The 15,069-nt window shown below is 40.7% G+C and overlaps 9 protein-coding genes, 1 long non-coding RNA gene and 1 other non-coding gene across 11 annotated transcripts in view; 2 read left to right on the forward strand and 9 right to left on the reverse strand.

The window, feature by feature from the left end:
- The window catches only part of LOC145702559 (transmembrane emp24 domain-containing protein 5-like), a 75,135-nt gene extending 73,521 nt beyond the window's left edge, over window positions 1-1,614 (forward strand). Inside the window, exons 5-6 of the mRNA XM_081779795.1 lie at window positions 983-1,282; window positions 1,327-1,614. Coding sequence (XP_081635921.1) covers window positions 983-1,282; window positions 1,327-1,383 — 357 coding nt within the window. The 3' untranslated portion in view covers window positions 1,384-1,614. The remainder of the gene's footprint in view (window positions 1-982; window positions 1,283-1,326) is intronic.
- On the reverse strand, window positions 27-736 carry LOC145702564 (neurocalcin homolog). The gene is made up of 2 exons (XM_081779801.1): window positions 395-736; window positions 27-353 (listed from the first exon to the last, which is right to left on the reverse strand). Exons 1-2 carry the CDS (start codon window positions 709-711, stop codon window positions 110-112), a joined length of 561 nt encoding a protein of 186 aa, XP_081635927.1. The 5' UTR covers window positions 712-736; the 3' UTR covers window positions 27-109.
- LOC145702580 (uncharacterized) lies at window positions 1,587-3,192 on the reverse strand. Its single transcript, XR_014134323.1, has 3 exons — window positions 3,082-3,192; window positions 1,992-2,622; window positions 1,587-1,942 (listed from the first exon to the last, which is right to left on the reverse strand). It is a non-coding gene; the product is annotated as an uncharacterized LOC145702580 (long non-coding RNA).
- On the forward strand, window positions 2,730-3,763 carry LOC145702571 (transcription factor VBP-like). Its single transcript, XM_081779807.1, has 4 exons — window positions 2,730-3,150; window positions 3,310-3,414; window positions 3,465-3,595; window positions 3,643-3,763. Exons 1-4 carry the CDS (start codon window positions 3,058-3,060, stop codon window positions 3,722-3,724), a joined length of 411 nt encoding a protein of 136 aa, XP_081635933.1. The 5' UTR covers window positions 2,730-3,057; the 3' UTR covers window positions 3,725-3,763.
- On the reverse strand, window positions 3,716-4,995 carry LOC145702554 (mitochondrial nicotinamide adenine dinucleotide transporter SLC25A51-like). Its single transcript, XM_081779790.1, has 5 exons — window positions 4,823-4,995; window positions 4,586-4,780; window positions 4,435-4,540; window positions 4,146-4,376; window positions 3,716-4,103 (listed from the first exon to the last, which is right to left on the reverse strand). The coding sequence occupies exons 1-5, from the start codon at window positions 4,989-4,991 to the stop codon at window positions 3,938-3,940; spliced, it is 867 nt and encodes a 288-aa protein (XP_081635916.1). The 5' UTR covers window positions 4,992-4,995; the 3' UTR covers window positions 3,716-3,937.
- A 159-nt stretch (window positions 4,996-5,154) lies between these two features.
- On the reverse strand, window positions 5,155-7,042 carry LOC145702534 (uncharacterized). The gene is made up of 7 exons (XM_081779767.1): window positions 6,898-7,042; window positions 6,557-6,859; window positions 6,286-6,513; window positions 6,083-6,208; window positions 5,736-6,037; window positions 5,510-5,686; window positions 5,155-5,465 (listed from the first exon to the last, which is right to left on the reverse strand). The coding sequence occupies exons 1-7, from the start codon at window positions 6,983-6,985 to the stop codon at window positions 5,211-5,213; spliced, it is 1,479 nt and encodes a 492-aa protein (XP_081635893.1). The 5' UTR covers window positions 6,986-7,042; the 3' UTR covers window positions 5,155-5,210.
- Window positions 7,043-7,140: 98 nt separating this feature from the next.
- LOC145702557 (uncharacterized) lies at window positions 7,141-8,501 on the reverse strand. Its single transcript, XM_081779793.1, has 3 exons — window positions 8,303-8,501; window positions 8,037-8,257; window positions 7,141-7,920 (listed from the first exon to the last, which is right to left on the reverse strand). Exons 1-3 carry the CDS (start codon window positions 8,499-8,501, stop codon window positions 7,609-7,611), a joined length of 732 nt encoding a protein of 243 aa, XP_081635919.1. The 3' UTR covers window positions 7,141-7,608.
- A 91-nt stretch (window positions 8,502-8,592) lies between these two features.
- On the reverse strand, window positions 8,593-10,206 carry LOC145702561 (V-type proton ATPase 21 kDa proteolipid subunit c''-like). Its single transcript, XM_081779798.1, has 4 exons — window positions 10,043-10,206; window positions 9,726-9,998; window positions 9,538-9,629; window positions 8,593-9,065 (listed from the first exon to the last, which is right to left on the reverse strand). The coding sequence occupies exons 1-4, from the start codon at window positions 10,194-10,196 to the stop codon at window positions 8,967-8,969; spliced, it is 618 nt and encodes a 205-aa protein (XP_081635924.1). The 5' UTR covers window positions 10,197-10,206; the 3' UTR covers window positions 8,593-8,966.
- Window positions 9,257-9,437, reverse strand: LOC145706231 (small nucleolar RNA U3). Its single transcript, XR_014134667.1, has one exon. It is a non-coding gene; the product is annotated as a small nucleolar RNA U3 (small nucleolar RNA).
- A 39-nt stretch (window positions 10,207-10,245) lies between the features above and the next one.
- Window positions 10,246-11,211, reverse strand: LOC145703256 (deoxycytidylate deaminase-like). The gene is made up of 4 exons (XM_081780591.1): window positions 10,951-11,211; window positions 10,745-10,887; window positions 10,593-10,647; window positions 10,246-10,542 (listed from the first exon to the last, which is right to left on the reverse strand). The coding sequence occupies exons 1-4, from the start codon at window positions 11,177-11,179 to the stop codon at window positions 10,373-10,375; spliced, it is 597 nt and encodes a 198-aa protein (XP_081636717.1). The 5' UTR covers window positions 11,180-11,211; the 3' UTR covers window positions 10,246-10,372.
- A 340-nt stretch (window positions 11,212-11,551) lies between these two features.
- LOC145703255 (receptor protein serine/threonine kinase put-like) lies at window positions 11,552-14,376 on the reverse strand. The gene is made up of 11 exons (XM_081780590.1): window positions 14,236-14,376; window positions 14,116-14,148; window positions 13,983-14,000; window positions 13,400-13,605; window positions 13,202-13,356; window positions 13,020-13,158; window positions 12,783-12,974; window positions 12,600-12,671; window positions 12,146-12,488; window positions 11,802-12,106; window positions 11,552-11,707 (listed from the first exon to the last, which is right to left on the reverse strand). Exons 1-11 carry the CDS (start codon window positions 14,291-14,293, stop codon window positions 11,552-11,554), a joined length of 1,677 nt encoding a protein of 558 aa, XP_081636716.1. The 5' UTR covers window positions 14,294-14,376.
- Window positions 14,377-15,069: the final 693 nt, after the last annotated feature.

Below are 15,069 nucleotides of genomic sequence, written 5' to 3' on the forward strand. Positions count from 1 at the left end.
CATTTTTGGACAGATGAATATTAGAAAAATTGACCACCGTCCTGTTGTTTTGGAGTTTTTTGAGTCTATCGTTTCATTTTAAAATCGAATCGGAATTATTCTGGAGCTTTTAACATCTGATAAAGCTTAGCGCAGCAACAATGCTCTGATCCTTTCGAGCAGCTTGTAGAAATTCCTCTCTGGAAAGTTCTCCGTTTCCGTCAGCGTCCATGATTTGGAAGATTTTTTCCACTCGATCTTCCGCTTTTTCACACGAATTTACGCCAGTAGAACCAGCCATAGAGATCATCGCATTGATGATTTTGACCATTTCTTGCTTGTCGATCGTGCCCGAATCGTCCAAATCGTAAATTCTACGTAAAAAGTTACTTTTGAAGAACGTAGGAAAGCTTACCGGAAAGCCCATTCTAGTTTCTCCTCCATCGAGCCTTTTGAAGTTATCGACAAGGCGTTCAAAAACTCATCGAATTGAATAGTCCCATCTCCGTTCACATCAAAAACCGAGAAAACCATTGACGCAAACTCGTGCGAGTTTCCATCGGGAAAGAAGCCCCGGTAAATTTCTGCGAATTCGTTGAGCTTCAGCTCGCCATCGGGACAGTCTTGGATGAATCCTCTGTACCAGACTTTGATCTCTGCTTTGGTGAATTTCGTCGTCGTCTCAAGCCTCTTGATTTCTTCTTTCGAAAGTCGAGATTTATTCTGGCCCATCTTTGTTGCTTCCTTTTTTTTGATATTTAGCTTTGTTTTGATGTCCTTTCAACCCATATTTTCGCTTATATACTCCCCATATTAGCTCTTTAGCGCTCTTTTCCGCACATATGAGCATGATAAGGTGTAACTACCGCTCATTTACGAGCGTAAGTCTAATTTGGCTCTTCCGGGAAAATGATCACAAAGCTGATTTCGATCTACGCCAATATCCCTAATCACCGATTCAATTTGACCTACATTATTGCAAAGTTCAAACTGTACTTTTCAGACGGTGTTCTTCGAATTCTTCATCATGGACGATGACTACGAATACGACGATTACGATTCCGAAGAATACCTCGACTTCAAGAAGACGCTCAAAGAAGACGACTACGAAGAAGACACGCTCAAGTCACTCACCGATCGACTTCACAAAATCAAGCAAAACCACGGAAAAACGATGCAATACCAGGCCTACATCAGAGCGCACGAGGCAAAAGACAGAAATATTATTGAACACAACTACGAGCGCGTCAATTTCTGGTCTGCAGTTCATCTTCTTGCTATGATCTGTACTGCCGTTTTCCAGGTAACAAACAGGCCTCTAGCCATCTTGTTTTACCCATATTCTAGGTCTACTTCCTGAGATCTCTGTTTGCCAATACTGCAACAAAAGGCCAGCGTGCATAAAGAATTCCATTCCTGTTTTCATTATTCTCTAGGAAAATTATGATTTGCCTTGACCAAGAAAATTTTTACGAAATCGTTGCTCATAATACCTTATCTTCAAACAGAACCTGTATAAAACTACAATCCTGCAATAAGCTTTCTTTGAATAGTGTTTTTATTTCTACTTCCTCCTGTATTAACATTACACATCCACCAATCATGCCTTATTAATAAAATAAAAATGCATACAAATGAATCAAACGAAATTCGCAAAAAAGGTCTCGTTGAAAGAGGCGTTTTTTGCGACCGCGATTTAAATTATTGTTAAATACATATTGGCGAAAATGATAAGAAATTATGAAAAGAAAGATGTACAGGGGATGATCTCAAGGTACAGAATGATAGGATGCGCTACAGGTAGAGTTGTTGCTTTTTTATTTATTTGAACTAGCAAAGGTCCCGTTTTGTTGAAAGTAGACCGTGAGCATCAAGGCAAGAAGAATTTGAATCGGCATCGTCATGGATTTGTTGACCAAAGGGACGAGTAATGGTGCGCCAATCGCGAATTTTAATGGATCCCCTAAACAACCGAAGTTTCTCATCTTGCCTTCGTCGAATGGATACAGTACCTTTTGGCGAGAATATGATCTTTCTACTGGCAAGTTGTTGAAGCCTAAAAGTGAGCGCCACAGGTCTCGTGCTGGCGATAGAAAGAACAGGAAAACCAAACGAGGCGTATTGAAGGAATGATCTTTTACGAGTAGCTCCGCTGGAATCGTATACGGCAAGCGAAAGGGCTTCTTTCCTTTCAGCGCGAAATAAAGCATCGTTGAGGATATTGGTAGGGTAAGATAGTCGGCGATGATGAACGAAGTCGCCAGGGAGAGGCCGAAGTCTCCGAAATCTTTAGTAAGGATTGTTAATTTGATGGATTACTTTTATAATTTTTACGCAGAAGTGAGTTATTTTGTCAACTATCCTGGCATTTTCAAATCACAAAAAGGTGTAAAAATTTCTCTCGCCGGGTGTTTATATCGAAAAAAATTTCAAAATCGATTGGCTGGAAAGTTTTTGTACTGCGTTCTGTTCAGTCACACGCGACCCACCACGCTTCTGTAGTTTGACTGTCTCATGATGTGCCCCTCTGACGCGCTTTCTTCTTCAGATTTCAAATTTCAGTGTACTCAATTTGACGCCGTGCAAGGTCCAAATCGTTCGTCAGTTCGGTGTATCTTGTTTGCAGAATGAGTTCTTAGCTGCCTGAAAAAATGTGTATACGACTGAGAAGCGGTAACCGCCTTAGATTCTGAATCTGTTAAAGCGGCGTCTCGTGATAAGTCTGATTATGCAATAAATTAACAGTGGCGCCATATTGTTGTTTCAGGGGCGGGTCTTATTGTTTCTAGTGCCAATGAAATACCAAGTTGAATGTTCAAGTTTTTCATCCCTAACTCTGACTACCTTGGATTATATTTAATGAAAAGCACATGAAAATAACTGAATTCAATTATTTGGTCAACATTTTTAATATAAACATCTAAAGATATAATAATAAATAAACAAATATTCCTGTACAACGCAGCGTAGTATCTCTCTCATAAGGTAGTATCGAACATATGAAACATAGATGTCGCTAGAGCGACGTAATTATAAAAACTCAACGCTTTCAAGCGTTTCCAGATTAGCAACAGAAAAATGGACCAAAAGCCGATTAATTACGTTTTTGAGGAGACACCACTAGCTTCAACGGTCGAAGAACAGCCCTACGTTCAGCCAGAGATCATGAAGGTAGCAAGATTAATTATTTGCAGGACGATTGTTAGCCATTCTAGAAAAATTTCATACTGTTAGAATGTCATGTTCTAAAGCAGCGTAAATTGCAGATTTTAAAATTCTATGAGGTCGATTTCACTAATTTTTTTGCCCTGACTTTTACTTTTTCTATAGAAATACAACATCACTAGCGAAGATCTAAAATGCACCAAGCCAAAAACCAAGAAGAAACGCAACTTTGTCAATGAAAACGAAAAGAACGAGGCGTACTGGAAAAAGGTCAGAAATAGAAACGTTTCTTTGTAAAATTTGACATATCGATTATGAAGCGTCAAAAGAATAATTTGGCAGCGAAGAGGTCAAGAGAGTCGAAAAGAGCGAGGGATAACAAGATCGTGGATACAGCGAATCTACTGGAGAAAGAGAACTCATTCTTGAAAGAGCAAATCTTTCGCGTCCGGTAGAAACTCTTCCAAAGAATCTTGTCTTTCATTTTCAATAATTTAGATCTCAAGTTTTGGACGTTCGCGAGCAGCTTCAGCGATTGACGCAAATTTATGGAACGCCACCTTTTCTCGGCGATTTCTGATGCTTCTGCGCAGTTTTATGATTGCAAGAATAAATTCAAAGAAATGAATAAATCGTCATTTCTTGCAGGGGATAAGTTATCATTATAAATTTATTAATAAATACTAAATAGACTATCTCAGCAGGGACGGCTCAGAATTATCTATCGAAATAGACGGAAAAGACAGAATAATCATAGTTTGTTTACTCGAAGTACATGTTTTTGAGGCAGATATTAGCTGATGTCAGATTCTTTTAGATAAGTGTAACATTTGTGGTAGAACCAGGTTGTAATGCCCCAGCTCATCGATGTGCGCAAAATGGCAAAGCGGAATCCGCGATACAATGCGTGGATTTCTTGATTTCGCTCTTTGTAAATTGACTTCAGCGTGAATAAGGTACTGAAAGATGAGTTCGTCAACAATGCAGTAAAAACCTTTTACCTTCTGTATAACTTTGATTCGCTAGAATTGAGAATAGACTGTTGTCTAGCTCTGACAACATTGAAGATATAGGCGTAACAAGTAGCTACGATGCCTCCAAAGGCTCCTCGAATGAATAAGTTGTCCGTAATCTGCGACATTTGATCGTAGACTTGGAAATAAATAAAAGTCGAAATTCCATTTCGCAGGATGATCGGCCTGATTCCACGGTAATATTCTCTCATCGGGAGGCTAAAAAGAAATCATCAGATTAGGTAAGCTTTCATAAGGAAGATTGCGTTATGCTTACGTTTTCACTAAGTGCCAGGTATTCTGATAGCGTCTATTGCTTTTATCATCTTGCAAAATGGTCTGTAGGCGTTCAAATGGACAGCAGAATATACTTTCTATTGTTCCTAAAGATCTCCTTTTTCAAACTTTATACCGGAAGCAAGACTTACCTGAGGTTAGAGCGGCGAAAAGCTTGGCAATATTAACATGGTTTTGCATACAGTCGTATTTTGAGTAAATTTCTATACAGTTGTAATATCCTCCGAATGTGAACATGCGCGCGAGGCATCTGTTGAAGGTGGGCGGAATAAGACCTCTGTACAGATGAGCCACATTTCTGGGGAAAGGAAGAGGCTTCAGCTCGTCTTTTATGATAAATGATTTACTGTTTCATGACAAAGACTTACTTTTGAGTGAATGAATTGCTTGGGAAGGTGTGTAGCCATTTAGCTGCTGGCGGAACATGAGCTTATTAACAGGAAAGGTAAGCAGTATGTCCGCAGCGCCGGAGCTGAAGCCGCATAACCAGGGACGCGCCAATTCGAATACATCTTTTGTATTTTCACATCTACTCATCCCATATCTGAATAATTTTGTTCTGAGAGCGGTTTCTCTATTTCATAAAAGACAGACAGTGTTTTGAGAAGACAGATCGATCACCGCAATTTCGGGGTGGAGATCGCGCGGATCTCCAGGCAATCGGAGATCCAAAGAACCCGCGCACCACTCATTGGTGATTCCTCTCGAGCACCTCATTTCGGATCTCCAACGATCACCCCCGATCCTAGACCTAGGCTAGAATTGCGACATTCGCGGTTGAGAGAACAGTGAAGAGTTTTGTGAGTAATCTGGGTCTGGGAATATGGCTCTTCTGTTGATGAGCACTGGTGGAGGGGGAGTGTAGTTGTTGCATACGGCTTTGTGATATTCGATGAATCTTCTCGACTGGGTGTCGTTTTCTAAGACCTGAAGGAACCAAGGGTGTCTGATGAAATCGTGAATCATAACCCGCTTTGTCAGACAGGACTGAATAATTCCAACAATAGCATCCTGAAACTCAAATTCAAAGGAATATTAAATAAAGCAAAACTCACCTTCGACAATCTGCGGTCATTCCAAACCCTTGGCTCAAAGTTAATCGAGTTGCTAATCACGTGTTGAAGGAAAACTTGGAAGTTATCCGGTCCTTCGTAGGGGTGAACACCAGTCGACAGAAAGTACGCGACCAGTCCGACCCCGTAATTGTCTATTCGGCAATCGTAGGGCTCTCCCTTTAAAACAAACCAATGAATATCAAGATTACTCAGAGGCAATTAGTACCATAAGCATTTCTGGTGCCATGTACTGAATTGTACCGATTCGCGTCGTCCGTTCAAACGCCTTTTTCTTCTCCGAAAGCGTTGACAACCCAAAGTCGGCTAATTTAACCGTCAGCACGAAGTTCCCCATCGCATCTGCTTCAGTCTTTATAAGCACATTCTCGGGTTTTATGTCTCTGTGGATGATTCCAGGATTCGTCTGAAGAAATTGAACCGCCGCGGCGAGCTGCAGAATGATGATGCCAACATCGAACTCGCAAAGATTACGCTTATTGATTCTTTTCAAGAATGAAATCAAATCTCCTGAAAATGAATATTTCTTTCTTAGCAATAGAATGGATATTGTACCTCCATTGCAGAATTCTGTCTCCAAGCAGACAAGAGGAGGAGAACCATCATTCCGCTCGATGTAGAAGGTTTTTTCAAATCTTAGAAGTGATCGATGCTCCCTACAGCGCTCAAGCAGCGTAATCTCTAGAAAAATGTGCGTTTGTGCTAGGTGACGAAAAATAGGATGGTCCTCACGACGTTAATCCCTCTTTTTCACACACCTCTCAATATATTATCGAATGACTGTTTCGATTGAACATTCAGAACTTTCAGTGCCTTCAACTCCCAATTTTGATACGGCAAAAATCTGGAGCAGAGAGGAAACACGTGACCAAAACTTCCAGATCCAAGAGGGGTTGGTCCGATTATCCGTTCTCTGTTGTCTTTTGTAGCGCTCCTTTGAAGCCTTCGATTAATCTGCGTTAGAATCGGATCCACCTGTGAAAACACTAGAAGATTTCAACCCATTTGAAAGGGAAAAAGTTCGTGTACCGTTAAAATTCGCAAATGAGTTCTGGACAAACAAGTACACTGGATATTTCCTTATCGATACAACATCCAGCATTTGCAATTCGAGCCATTCATCGTGTTTAATATCAATATTCGTGGAATTTCTTGCGATCCGTGCGCTGTGATGCTTTTTGAATGTTCTGACACGAACACGTCCATCTTTGTAAAGAAACTCCATGTGATATCTGCCGATGAATTGGGAAGTGCCCCAGAAGACCTCCACAGTTGGCTTATGTAACGGAGCATGGGGACATTCCGGATTATTTGTCGCTCTCCCGAATGAAACTAGAACTTCTTAGAGAAGAGCAGAGGAGATTGCTTACCTTTGGTTTCAAAGGAAAATTTGGAAAAATCTATCGGAGCGTATAAGGGGCTGAAAGGAAGCAAAAAAGGCGAACTATTATTGTTCATTTTCTCTCAACTCACAAAACTCTGCGGCTCTACCTGCCCGAATCAACTAACTACCGAATCAAAAGGGCCTCAGCGCTCAGAGCTACCAGATGCCACTTTTTTAGCTTCGAGAATAAAATTTTCCATGAGAACAAGACTGCGTCTGTAAGACACGATTTATATTTGATTTTTAGTTTATTCGCAACTTGGTTCTTTTTTGGATAGAAGTATAAAGGTCGGTTGTTGAGGTCTTTGAAGCGTCAGAACAGAAATATTAAAACATAACATAGTAAAAGCGTTTTTTCAACTTTGATTTGACAGATAATGAATGAAATAATAAACGAGTTTCGGATAGAATAAGGTAAATGATAGGATGCGTTTGTAAATTGCTAGAATATCCTTCCAAGAAAAATGCCGATGAAAAAACCTGCGCTGATTCCAAGTAAACACCCAGCAACAAGCCCTAGCACTAGAACGTCGACAATCGCATTCGATTGACTTTTGTTCTCGAGGTAGTTGACGCAGATATTGGCGATTGAATTATGCGTGTAAGCGGTCGTTGAGTTCAGCTTTTTGATGAGCGCCTCTTTTGTTTGAACTTTTTAGGGGATTTTGAATGCTTCAATGTCGAGATATGAGTTCTTTTATGAGCAAGAGAGTGCTTTCCGATCCATTCCTGAAAGAAGACTTCCCTTCATTGAGCTGGCTATGGAACTACTAGTAGCGGTTGTCTTTGATTGCTGCGACTGTAAATACGGCGAGCCGCGATTAATCAAGAGCTCGTCAGGGGAAGAGTAGTGGCGCTCTTTTCTATGATCCGGCGGAACACACAAACGGAAGTGTCTTCTCCTTCTGAGCGTGGCTTTTCTCGACCCAAATTGTACCTCGAAGTCCCGTTCCAAAGCACTTGCCAGGATTGTATCAGAGTAGAGCGAGGCTTCTTTCGCAATCGATCGCTAAAACTTAATTATTCACTTACATGCAATACTATTGGTTCTGATTTTAAACGAAGCGTACTCAAGCGGATACAATTTCTCAATTTCGATATAAGTACTCAGTGAGTACTACTCACCCGTAGCATAGATTTTGATCCAATCAGCTGATTGCAAAAGAAGTCGATAACGTTTTCATCTTGGAATTGCCGATACATCTCATAAATACTCGACCCGATTTTCTCAAGGTCAGTTTCGTCGGCAAGCAAAACGACTTCTTGGAAAGTGACGCCAGATTCAATCGCATCTTTGGCGACGGCGAAATTTCTGTAGTCAAACGAGAGGCGCAGGATTTCATGACCTTTTGAAATTGAATTTGAATACTATCGACGACATAGCAGCTTACCTAGAGCAGGATCATCAGCATTTTCAATGCATCCTCTGACTAAAGAAGGATCTGCGATGCTCAATTCAATAATTCTCCTGGCCAAATCTGTGACGACTTTGTCTCCCTTCTCCGCTGCATCAATCGACAAATCAGTGCCTCTCTTTATTTCGCTCAGAATCACGGCCGGATCGGACAGGTCAATTGTAGGTGATCCCATTTGTGAGCATCTCCATTTGAGTCAGCTTCAAATTAATTCTGAAAGGATCAAGATTTTATTAGAGGCAGCGCCCTCGCGAGGACTGTAAATATTTCCGACTCATCAATTTATATAAAAGGAAATAAACGCGATTATTATGGAACATGAACATAATGGTGCTCAGATAAGTGAGGGTGAACCACAGTTGAAAATGAAGAATGGATAATTTTGGCTACCCTTGGCTTCGAAGAATGAATTGTCTTCGCCACTTCTTAGTACGAAATTTTTAAAGCTACAATAATAAGTGGCAAAGACAAAACATCTTTCCAAAAGAAAAAAATAGAAACAGAAGGTAATTGCCCTAGTTCAAGAGCAGGTGATAAATATAAGTTTAGGTATTGCACGGACGGAATATGCCGAATAATTATCACAACGATGCATTTTTGGTGAAACAATGAGTTTTCGTGAGGTTTTTCGAGTGGATGTTTACTTCATCTCGCCGAATTTCGCTTCAGAAGACAGAATCAGCGCGAGAATGATGCCGAAGAGGCCGAGTACGGAGCCAAAGATTTCGATTACCAAGACCTGAAAAGGAAGCAAATGTTACATTTATATTTAACGACTATATTATCGATAAGATGGATTCGAAAGTTTGATGGCAACGGGTCGACGATCTGAAGGATTTATCCTCTGGGAGTTCCACAAAAGACTGTATGTTCCCTGAAAGCCCTACTGAGGAAGTTTTTTTCAGAATTTTCGAGTTGTTGTAAGCTAAGCCCATCAGAACGTGACATCTCCGTCCACCATTTGGTGGTGCAGTCATCAAAGAGGCGCAAGTCCTCGGTTTCCTGCTCAAGAGACGCCACCCTGTCACATCATCGGGTGTTAGTGGGTGTCAAGGTTAGTTGACATTTTGTAGACGCATACTATAGAAATGATCCCTAAAAGTATGATCTTGACTTCAAACGGTCACAAAAAAGACCCAATTCTCCCGATGGGGTGGGTGATTATGGTTTTCAAAAATAGCCAACCAGGGACGGAGTGGTTACGTAATCACCTTGACGAAGAGTTTATCGTTTGCTGCATCCGCTAATGCCGCCGAAGAACCGATGATTCCGACACAGATGCCACAGAAAAGGTTGCAAAAGCCTGAAACATCAAGTTACGACAATATCTTCTGCGTTATTTGAGAATTTTCTTTTACAAAATTGTCCGGAAGCGCTATTTCTCTCTATTAGACGTTACCAGTGATCATTCCAGCACCAAAAACACGGTAGCCAGATTCATAATTCATCGCCAGGGTAGCAGGATCGTCTCCATTGTAAGGCTTGAGGCCTGTGGCCATGATGATCGAAACGATGATTCCATAAATGGCGACAGCTTCACAGAAAATGATCGAGACGAGGTTTTTGGAGTAGATCCTTGGGACGATAACACCACCCCCCATTACGGAGGCACCGGTCGACCAGATTCCCCAGGCAGCGCCCATAACGGATAATCCCATTGCGAGGCCGATTCCTATAAAATTCTTTTAACCGCGTGTTAGCAGAAGCGCTCCTCACCTAAGGAAGCCCAGTAAATAGGTCCAAAAGCAGTGAGAAGCCATCCGATGTCCAGTAGGAAAAGTTGATTTGTCAGCAGCGCGTACACAACATAAAAGCTAATTACAGTGCCAAGCAGCGTTAGTGCAGACACAATCCCAGTTTTTATCGACATGATTTATTTTAATCTAAAATTCATTTTCATCAAAAATTTTAATGAAGGTTTGTATTTCATTTTTCTCTTTGCTAAAGGCAGTTGGTCAAAAACGGGAGGTATATGAGAAGTAAAAATAGAGTGTTGAGCGAAAATGTACAGTCATTTTGAAAAGCGCTCAGGTACGAATTGAAAAGTCAGAGGTCAGCAACAATTTTCAAGTCATTGGAGATGTTTTGAAGGGGATCAGGTTTGGGAATCGATTTCTGCTGCAGCGATGAGTCAAGCGAAATGGAACCAGCATTCAAATCGATTTTCAGTGACTTTTCAGCAGTTGGAGGCTCGAACTTGCTAATTTCAACACCAGCTAAAATTATTCCCGGAAATAAGCAGCAGCTAGTATTGTGAAAAACGCACCCATTCGGAGGAGTCGCTCAGAAGCGTCAAAGGCAGGAATTGAACCAGGTTTCTTCTAAAAATATCTTTTTGAACAAGTGCTTCGCTGCATTTTTACATGTTATTTTTTCTCAGAGAGGATTGAATTGAGCGTTGTTTGCGTAAATACTCACTTTGGCGTAGACAACCCCGGTGATTCCAGATTGAATTATGAGTTTGGCGCATTCGTTGCAGGGATATAAAGTTGTGAAGATGGTCCCGCCATCGATATCCGCTTGGTTTTTGTTGAGAATAGCGTTCATTTCTGCGTGGCAAACTAAACCTCGCCGTTTTTATACTGTTTCGGGTATTTTTCTTCACACTGTCAGCGAAATATTACCATATGGATATTTTGTATCCATCCAATCACCAGTCTTCCCCCATGGAAGTTCCTGATCAGAGCATCCGTGCGGAAAGCCATTGTAACCAATTCCAACGATCCGCTGTTTCTTATTAATAATACAGGCTCCTACTTGCGTGGCGGGGTCTTTCGAGCGTTGGGAGCTCAGCAACGCGATAGACATAAAATACTCATCCCAAGAAAGGTAATTTTCCCTGGGCGTGCTCATACTAAAGAAAGAAGATAGAGTCTTGGCTGTTTTTTATACTTTAATCGCAGAAGAAAGTATCTTTTTCATGAGGTCAGTGCAGTTATCATGTCTTTGAAACAGGAAAATGTCGGGTTCTACAGGAAAGTAGGGAAAGGTTTCTCATGCCCTGAGAAGCAGGTTTTAATTCTACGCTTTTTTATTAATCTAAGGTTTCTAGAAATTAAACCCCTTTTTAGCTGAAATGGAACTTTTTGGAATAACAAAAATGGAACATTTTTTGAACTTTTAAGAAAAGAAAAATGAATAGAAGTTGGTTTGAAAAGCGATTTTCATCACGGATTCAAGTTTTGAAGCTGTTTTCTTGATAAAAGTCGGAGAAGTCGAAGTTTTTCACATTCGCGTGTAGTGGGCAGACAGGTCTTTGATTTTTCGATAGATTTGACGAGCGTCTGGTCGGTAGGCCCCGTCCGACGCCCAGCAATCGCGGATTACGTCGAATAGCGGCGACGACCCGCAACGAGGGCGCAGGTTTTCTTCGTTGACAATCTAAGGAATATGTTTATCATAGTCTATGATTCATAGATCAATTCTATTTTTGGGAATTTCTTCGTGCACTTTGATTTCAAAAACAAATAACTACCTTGTGCATCAGCTTTTCCTTTTCTGCTAAGCTGCGCAAGTTTATTTTCGTTAGATCTATTTTCGACTGCGAGGAGAATTCGTGGAATAGAAAGTCATCAACGTTGGAATCAAGCTTGTGATCCGGCACAAGGAATCCGTCGCATTGAGAGAGAATAATCCACGCGATCAGGCCGAAGCTGTAGATGTCTACCGAGCAGTAGCGATTCACCATGTCCGAATTGGTCGGTACCATGTCGCCTGTATCAAACATCGAGAGCGACAGTACTTCGGGAGCCATGTATAGCCATGTTCCATCTGGGCATTCTGAAATTAATTAAGGAAAGAGACTTAGATTAAGCCTACTTTGGTAGAAAACGCGTTCCCTTACGTCATCCAGCTTTTGAAGTATTTTTCTATTCGGGCATCCAGGTCTGTCATGCGATTCAAGTTTGAGCAATGTAAGCGGCTCAAAAGGTCTACATGGTCCGTTGCGATCATCAGGCTTGGAGAAACAATCGCACTGATGGGGCAACTCGCGGATAAGCGGTATCGAAGAGTTGAAATCGCAAATGACAGCTTCGAATCTGTCCGAAATTAGAACGTTGGCGGGCTTCAGATCGCGATGGGCGATTCTCGGCATAGGATTATCGATCCCCTCGCTAGCGCGATGCAGCTCATACAACCCACAAGCGAGAGTTCGCATTAACTATTATCGAGGGTCGTTTGAGTTCGGACATTGAACTTTATTATTTGAACATTGCTTGAATATGCAAATTGACTTTTAAATATGATCTTTAAAGAATTGTTTGACCCATTCCTGAATGGCCAACTCTTCACTGATGCCGCCTTCTGTATCAAACTTTCGCTTGAGGAAAGAACCGATATCACCCTAGAATGAATAAGTAAACAGCAGGCAATGAGACGCAATCGGACTAGTTCCAAGTTAGAAGGATCAGCTATTGAACTTGAGCAATTGCTCAATGAGCAATATCTAAATTACCTGCAGATATGCCGGTAGGAGTAAGACAGAAGTCGGACGGTCATTCGGGTCGCAATGCTTGGAGACATATGCCGTAAGCCGTAGAAGATTGTCGCTTCTTGATCCGATCAGGTCAAACATGATTTTTTCGTGTTCTGCCTTCTCTTCTCGATCTATACATTTGACAGCGATGCATTGTTCTTCATAATTAGCCTAGATTTCGAATATTTATAAAAAAGCAAACAAAATAAAGTGTACTTTGTAGACGAATCCGTATCTTCCTTCGCCCAAGACGACTGGCCGTTTGTTTTTATAGCAATACTGAATGTCGGAAGTCAATTTTGGGTGGGCGAGCTTGATTTCGTGCGATGCTGGAGGCTTGATTTCATTCGAGTTTCTTGAAAAATAGAATTATGAACAGTAAAGTATTCAAATTGTACCGTTCGTTGTTGACTAATGACTGAGCTGCGTTTCCGTGGACATACAAGTTGTTCTTCTTGAGCCATTCGGGACACAAATGCATCATATGAATCCGGTCATAGTAGAAGAAGAAAATGCTCAGTACGAACATGAAGAAGAAGCCAACGATGATGCCCTAGAATCCTTTATAAACGAAACGTCAATTAAATGTTCCCTACCCATAAGGGAAATTTGTCGCAGCCAGTTGTTTGATAGAGCGACGGAATGAACATCATGACTCTGTAAGACTGCGTCCCTAGGTCAGTTACTTTGCACCACTTTTCTACCGACTCGTGCCAATCGACAATCCTCATCGAGTGCTCGTCTTGGGTCATGTTCTCTCGGTAATGCCAGCGGAATCCACAGCAGAAAATATGATTTTTGCCTAAAGATGATAATAAAACCAGACACGGAAACCATAAGAGTTCTAAATTAACCAATTAATAATCATAATTTTTGATTGTAAATTAATAAGTTCTTGGTGTCTGGAATCCAGTGACACTTCATCTATGACAATGTCATAATGACATGTATAAACACCAAAGAAAGCTTAGTAAATCATCGAAACAAGGAAAAATAAAGCAGGGAAAACATTTTTACAAAAACAAAAAACGACATCATTTCATTTGGACAGTTCTTGTTCTGATGAAATGTATAAACAAGTTCGATCATAAGTACAATTAAATTTCTGATACCAAATACAGTAAGTATCTGGGTCACAGCGTGTTATTGGATTAGTAATCAAGCTAAACACCAATTTACCTTCATTGTTACTATGCGCTAAAAAGGAATAAATGTTAGGGTCAATCATATCAGGTTGTTAGAACAATGAAGACATTAAAAAATTTCCATCAAGCTTCAAGCTTTTTGTTTCACCTCGACGGAAATCACTTACTCTGGCAGTTGATCATTGGGAAATCATGGTCCACTTTTTAGGCTGATCATTTTTTTGAGGTAATGCCCTTTATAAACGGAGTGTCGGAAATATATATTCATAACTAAGTTAAGCCTTTGCCTGTTAAACTTTCAAATGAGACCTGTTCTTCATCATCGCTTATTGTCATCATACACATAACCTGTTGCGGATACTCGATGTTTTCATGATGCAGAAGCTCTGTGGTTTCATATTCCAGATCCTCTTGGTCGTAAGAACATCCAAGCTACACCTGGGTTGAGTTTAGACAATTGCAGAATTTCCACAAAAGAAAAGTGGAGCTCGGGGCGCCGGACTTAGTCAACCACTTAGTAAACTATTTGAATAAGCATAAACAGATGAGTGAAGGAAATTTGTTTCCACAACAAACAAGTTACTCTCTCAACCCTGGTCCTTGTAGGTCCCTTTGGGGCATTGGTAGACAAGGTCTGTCACATAGTCTCTACCCGTCGAATTCGTCTCTACTTCATCTCGCACTGTTACCACCATCGCCTGTTGCGCGGTTGAGAGTTCTCATGTGCCTCTCACAATCATTTCCGGTCCATGGAAATAATTGGATCGCCTCCCTTATCTTGCCAACAGTTTTCAATACTCAACTCAGTCCAAATAAAGTAAAGCTTTGATGCACATTAATTTTTATCTTTCTTCCAACATTCGTTAATTCAGAAGTGCGAAGAAATGCGTATCCAACTCATTCAGCAGACTTCTTATTAAATTTATAAAGAAAATACTCATTAGCGACATGGAATATTCAAAGATTAACAGATCAATATTCTGAGGCTAAATTATTCAGCTATATTTCAAGTAAAAATGGTTAGTTTTGCAATCGATTAGCTTGTAAAACTGAATTTACGCTTCCATATTTACACTCAGTACAAGTCTATTTTTGTTAACGACGAATTTATTGAGCCTGAA

Source organism: Oikopleura dioica, chromosome PAR (assembly GCF_907165135.1).
Source record: "Oikopleura dioica chromosome PAR, OKI2018_I68_1.0, whole genome shotgun sequence".
In the NCBI taxonomy this organism is placed as follows: domain Eukaryota; kingdom Metazoa; phylum Chordata; class Appendicularia; order Copelata; family Oikopleuridae; genus Oikopleura; species Oikopleura dioica.